Source organism: Cucumis sativus, chromosome 3 (assembly GCF_000004075.3).
Source record: "Cucumis sativus cultivar 9930 chromosome 3, Cucumber_9930_V3, whole genome shotgun sequence".
Taxonomy (NCBI): Eukaryota; Viridiplantae; Streptophyta; class Magnoliopsida; order Cucurbitales; family Cucurbitaceae; genus Cucumis; species Cucumis sativus.
In genome coordinates this window covers 21,661,538-21,668,177 of record NC_026657.2, presented here as the reverse complement: position 1 = coordinate 21,668,177, position 6,640 = coordinate 21,661,538, and the positions used below count along the sequence as shown (strand labels likewise).

At 37.5% G+C, this 6,640-nt stretch overlaps 1 protein-coding gene across 1 annotated transcript; it reads right to left on the bottom strand.

The window, feature by feature from the left end:
- Nucleotides 1–365: 365 nt before the first annotated feature.
- LOC101206567 lies at nt 366–2,937 on the bottom strand. Its single transcript, XM_004151177.3, has 4 exons — nt 2,425–2,937; nt 1,479–1,923; nt 1,269–1,384; nt 366–1,007 (listed from the first exon to the last, which is right to left on the bottom strand). Exons 1-4 carry the CDS (start codon nt 2,879–2,881, stop codon nt 592–594), a joined length of 1,434 nt encoding a protein of 477 aa, XP_004151225.1. The 5' UTR covers nt 2,882–2,937; the 3' UTR covers nt 366–591.
- Between the last annotated feature and the right edge of the window lie 3,703 nt (nt 2,938–6,640).

Below are 6,640 nucleotides of genomic sequence, written 5' to 3'. Positions count from 1 at the left end.
AAGAGAAAAATGTAGAGCCCGTTGTTAGATTGATCTTTCTATTAGAAAGTTAATCCAAACACACATCATTTTATAATTTTGTGCCTGACTTTATGGTTCGCATCCTGATATCTTGTGAATCAAACATAAACTTTTTGCTGGACAGAGCTCTCTTAGGTTTCCACAACATGATCCAGTTTTCCTATCAGCCCCGGTTGGGTTGGGTGCAATGGTGTATTTGTAACATTTATTCTCTTAAAGACTGAAGATTGCTCATAGGCTGTCTTCCTATTTACCAACTGCACCGGATACGAAAACACTTTGCTAAAGTCAATAGAGATCTAATCTACTATGCTACAACAATGCCGGATTGGAGAAACAAGGGATTTCAGAATGGCCAATATATAAAACTGCCATCAACAAAAACCACTAGGAATATGTTTGAACAGAGCATCTGTCCCTAAATTGACTTCAAAAGAAAAACATAAATGGTAAGGAAAAAAAATATGACACTTCATAACTAGGGAACAACTACAAGATAAACAAACGCAGGTATGACCTTAACTATTGACAAGTAGAGTAAAATGCCTAATCTCTGCCAGACTCTCCCAACTATTGTTTAGATATCTGTATATAGACCATTTGTGTGTATCCATTAAATACAGAAGTCTCAAGTCGAGTTAAACCAAGCCGCTGGAACAAACCATACCTGCCATCTTCGACAATAGGGCTGGAAACACGAGCAGGATCATATCTAGTTTGATGTGTTAAGGAAGGGCCAGCAACAGGAGGGACCTCCCAATAAACATCAAGAATTGACTCCAGGTATCTGCTATTTTGGAAGTGCTCTGCATGGGAAATAGCCCTATTACTATGGTTAAAATCGTCACGCATGTAGCCTTGGACACCCCACCAAGATTCATATGGTCCACAAAGTTCTTCGATATCCACTGCCTTCTCCCAGAACAACTTCCTTTTTCCTCTGATTCTAGCTTCATCACTGTCCTTGAAGCAACTGTGCCCACCTCCTAAATCAGAAGCACAAACGCATTAAAAATAAACTTCAATCATTTTTGTTGCAGACACAAACTCACGGATACTAGGAGCATCTCATGGAACACTTCTAATTTCTCATTAGACTTCAGCTTTTCTGAATTACGGAAACCTTATTTGATTACCCAATAGATGATGTGAAGAAGAAACTGTGTTGTCTTTTTACCTAGACATATTCTTAAACAGTATAAAAAAAAAAGCAAAGTGGAATGAGATACAAATGGGAGTACAGGCACCTCTAATATAGAACTGATCGCACATCTGCCTTAAAGAATAGTGATCTCCTGTACCAGTATCATAGTTATCCTCAAAAACAAGATGTTGAAAGCCAGCGTTCAGAGCCTGCTTTATTCTGTATTCAGATTGCAACACATATTTTCAGCATACGAACTTGTGTAGTTAGACGGGCAACAAAAATATTTGATCACAAATAAAATTTTGTATACCTCTTGAGTTCGTTCTGATGGTCATCAAAAAATACAAGGACTCGACTAAGATCGTTAATTCCATGTTCTTTCATCACATTTTTCCAAGCAACACTTCCAAAATCTACAAAGTCCTTTCCAGCAAAGTATGTACAGTTAGCATCAACGTAAGCAGGCCCTTTCTTCAAGTATTTTTCAGGGTGTCGAGGTGACAGTGAAATAATTCGTGTGTATGGCATTGCTTGCCGTAGCACCCAAGTTGAGTGTCCCTTGAATGCGCCACTCTCGATTAGCAGATCCGGCTTTAGCCAACGAGCAATAAACCAAAGGCCAAAGCTATGATCAAAGCCCATCCCATACATGTTATTTTTTATGGGACGGGTCTCATAAATTGGTACAAACTCTTCCAAGGCTTTAAGTAAATCTTTTGCTGTCCATTCCACTGTCTTTCCATGTTTCGATCTGCCTTTTGACAAGGATGGGATTATAAGGATTCAAACAAGCAACAAGTTAAGGAATTTCATAGCAATTAACCAAACTAAAACCTAGAACTGAAAAGTCAGTGAGAATAGAACTTACATATAAGGAAACAAAATCTTAATCCAGAAAACTCATCATTATTAAATATTGTCCCGAATGTTTGACTCACCGTCCCCACTCTTGTGACATAACTAGAAACCAACAGGTTTAATTAATAATAACCAAGTTATTACTCAAAGAACGTATCATCACTGAGGCCAGAACAGTTAATCCAAAACTGAGTAAGGAGAAACTAATTACAACAAATCGAGAACATGAAACTGCTCACAGCGGTACACAGATTCAATTCGACAAACGACGATACAAATTACTTACTACAGGTCCGAATCTATTTCGCATTATGTGGATGACATCCATAAGCATTGAACATGGATCTAAAACAATAATGGATCGGACAAAATCCAAAGGGATAAACAAGAAAACTTACACCAGGGCACACCAAGAGAGCCAAAATCCGAATCTAGCCCGTCCATACCGAAGAACCCAGAACGGGAAACAGGATCGTAAGAGGAAACACAGACAAATCTGCGGGAGTGAAAGAATATCAAAGAGAAAATCAAGAGAAGGATTAAGGCAACGATAGCAAGGCAAGCCCAAATGGGTCCGATTCGAACAAAGTAATTGGAAATTCGGTGAGTGAAGAAGGAGAAATGGTGCTTCTTAGTCTTGGAAACGTCGTCGTCGTCATCATCAATATCACCAGTGTGATGAGGAACTCTACGAGAAGAAAGGGCACGTTCGAGCATTCGACTGGAAGTAGGGCTTTGAGGGGTTGTTGAGGATTGAACTCTCATAGTGTCGAAGCTCATTCCGGTGTTGGTATGGTCGAGTTCTAAGCGAAGGGTATTCTTCGGGCTTGGAATCTTGAATTGCCATGGCTTCATCTCTTTCCTTTTTTATCGACTCAACTCAACATCCAACAAACTCACTCACTCTCTTTTCCTTCTTCCTTAAAAACAATTCCATTTTTAGTGCCATTTTCAATATTCTCTGTTTCCAAAATTTAGAAAATTTACCAAATTAAGTTTTGCACATTATGTAATATTTAAAATGTGGCACACAATTCTTTTTGTTTTACAAATACGATACTTTTCGAAAGGAGTGTAAATAGGTTAAGTTGAAGGAAATTGTCTCTCATACCCCACCTCGAATCACGTGTCCCGAGGGCGTGACGTGATGTCAGTCGAAGCCTTTCGCCTCCAAAACAACTTTAGCTGACACATTACATGAACACTTGCAAACTTTTAAAATAGCGGAAGTCTTTTATTTAAAAACAAACATTTAAATTATATATTGAAATCTGTAATGCAACCCATAAGAAACCTTTTAAAACATATCATACAAAATGAGCAAAACATGAAGATATAAGTATTTGAACAATCACAATACTATTATGAAACAAAACAATGTCCTTGTATAACAAAAGCTAAGTTGGCCTGGCAACTGTATGTTCCGCACGCGGAGATCCACAATCTATACCTGAAAAGAGGAAAGCCATTTTTTAAAGGGCAAGTCGAAAGACTTAGTAGTGGGCAATGATTTTATAAAACAAGTTTTCATAAATATTTCAATACAAAATCGAAGCTTAAAATACATTTATCAGTAAATAGTCAAAACATGAAACTTGAAACATTTGCATAGCTTTTCGAAAACAGTGTTCCATAGCCACATGCAATATTTACCCCTTCGTCTAAAGAGGAAACAATTGATAGGTAGCTAACCTTTCTCCTTTAAGGTATAAAATATGTCCTTCCTGATGGCCCATAAACTATAGGCTCGTCAACCTTACCATTAGTATGGAGTTAACCACATGTATATAGTAGGTCTCATGGAATATTCGAGTATGGATAAAATCATTTGAATCATGAAATATTTCCTTGGAAGTTTTGAAACATTTCCTTGAAATCATGAAATCATAACGTAGCTTGGAAATATAATTTCAGTAAACATTTATCAATAGCATAGCTTGTACAAGAACTTGAGATCATGTTTAGCAAATCAATTTATGAGCTATTTCTTGGAAAGTCTGAAAACTTGTTTAATAAATACTTTAGAAATCATGATGTTACTCACTGTCACTTGAATATGACCTTGGTCGTGAAATTCCTCCTAATCCTCATTGTCTTGAAAATACTCATATTTTATCCTTAATTAATTCCTTGAACATGAAATATCTAAAATTTCCCTTAAAATTTCCAAAAATAACACAACCCAAAACAACTCGAATAAGCCCAACGGTGCCCATTGACATGGTGAAAGAGGCTGGCCGCATGCGCATGGTTTGGGGCTTGCTGCATGCTAACCTCGCAATGGGGTTGTCGCACACGTGCTTGCCACCTACCCAGTGCCCCTTGCATGTACGGCGCGTCTATTGGTGCTCCCTGCACACCATGTGTCGCGCTAACCACTTAAGGCCCATGCATGCAGCCTGAGTGCATGCATTACCGCTCGGCTGTACCATGATCTTGTCATGTGCGTGCAACTTGACCCAAAATAACCTCTATGACCAAAACACTCGCATCTCACCCATACATGCATGACTTACAGACACTACCCAGAACACCGTTTTACTTCCAAAATCATAACCTAACTTTGAAAAATCATAACTTAAAATCCATAACTCTTTTGACAAAACTTCCTTCTACAGAGTTGCTCCAAATTGACTTAACTTTCTTATCTCAAATATGCAAAGAACAATTCCAAGTAATGATTCATGTAGCCCTCTATAACTGCACCTTACTCAAATTCATTTGAGAAATGACCTCTTCGCCTTCTCTTGATCAAACACAAACTTCCTTGAATCCAAAACACACAACATCCCCCTCTCACAAACTAGACTCAATTTTTTAACTTTCAAGACCAAAATGAGTGATTTTGCACAAGTAAGTTGTGAAAAATTCAATACTGAAGTTGGTCTATTTATAGAGTTCCTTGCATGCGATTAAATGACACTTAATCTTTGATTAGACTCACATCTTAAGCATGTACTTACACCTCAACAACTCCTCATGTCCTCCTTGGCTTTAAAATGGATGATGACATATATGGTTATGACACTTGGATTTACTTTTAATCGAAAGCCCTAATGATGCCACGTTGATGTCTTAAATGCATGGCTAACCTCTAGACCCTCTCACATTGCCTTGCTTTGGCCGCCTAGCTTCCTCCCTCACGTAGCCAAGCCTTCCTGGCCTAGCTAACCTCTTAATTGCTAAGCCAAACATAAAGTCAAGCTTTAACTTCAAACGCATAGCCTTCTTTGTGATTGTCTTGTCTCCCAACATCAAGTCTCAAACACCTAGCCTAACCTCTAATGCCTTCTTGCCTAGCCCTCCAAATGCCTAGGCATCACCTTTGGAGGTTAGTTCCTTACTTGGTCACCTACTTCATGTCCAAACGCCTATTCTTGGAGGTTCTCAAATCTCTTCTTGCCATCCAATGACACTTCTTTGGAGGTTTTCTTAGCCTTCCTTTGTTCGCCCATACAACCTCCAAATGCCTAATGAATTTCTTTTGACACTTATTCAAAATTTCCAACTTTTATCTTTTCCTCAAGTTAAACCTAAATTCCAAGTATTTTCACCTTCTTTTCCATAAATTTCATTTTCTCTTGTCCTTGACTAATCTTAGGAAAATCCAAAGGTTAAAGAAATTTTGGGTTTCACAATTCTTACCCCTTAAGAAATTTCGTCATCAAATTTTAAACACCAAGCAATAAACATAAAAGGATATTTTTATTCACATAAGATAGAACTTATTACGTACTTAAAAAGCATAATATACTTAACTTCTCATAAGTCCTTTTTGTTTTACACTGCTAGGTCCTTCTCCTCCTGGAGTTATCTTTGGTTGGTTTACAGATAAAGAGTCAGTACATTGGTCCCTTGGTTGACTTGTATTCATTAAATGACAATTTTTTGCAAAATGTCCTAATTGCATATATCGAAAGCAAATGTCTCCTCCATTGAGGCATTGTCCAAGGTGATACAGGTTACATTCTCCACAAAGAGGTTAAGTGTTGCTGCTTGCAACCGATCTCTGGTAACTGTTTATTCTTGAGTTTCAAGATTGGAATGAGCTTTCTTTCCTACATCCATTCTTAAAATTATTTCCTTTCGATATTCCAAGTTCGAAGCTCTTTTTGGTTTCTTACTTTCTTCCATCATAGCTTATTTTCAAATCAGTTTGGTGATCCATACCATCAAACTTTCTTGATGATAAACTTTGTTCCACTCTTAAAGTAGTTTCAGTCAATTGTGAGAAATCCTCCCACTTTGATGTTGCCATCACTGGAGTCTGAATTTCTTGTCTAAGTCCATTTTCAAATTATTGGCATCTATCACTTTCGAATTCCACAATTGGTCCAACATATCGAGAGAGTTCTGTAAACTTTCTCTCGTACTCAGGCACTGACATTGAATTTTATCTTAATCTTAAGAATTCATCCCTCTTTGTTTTACAATAGACCTTGGGATAATATTAATTTACTTCAAATATTTTTTGAAATCCTATCAAACTCATAACATATGTATCTCTTCTTCTAGCTTTAATTGAAACCCACCATCCTTCTGCTTTTTTTTGCAGTAGGAAAGTTGCTAACTTGACTTTATTCTCTTTGAGACATTTCATCACGTTAAAACACT

Bases quoted from the DNA above. Each gene is read 5' to 3' on its own strand.
- LOC101206567 (XM_004151177.3), bottom strand. From the start codon at position 2,881: ATGAAGCCATGGCAATTCAAGATTCCAAGCCCGAAGAATACCCTTCGC. The intron at 1,924-2,424 runs GTAAGTTTTCTT...CCTTGTCAAAAG, and splicing joins CTCTCTTGGTGTGCCCTGGT to GCAGATCGAAACATGGAAAG. The intron at 1,385-1,478 runs GTATACAAAATT...ATCTGAATACAG, and splicing joins CATCAGAACGAACTCAAGAG to AATAAAGCAGGCTCTGAACG.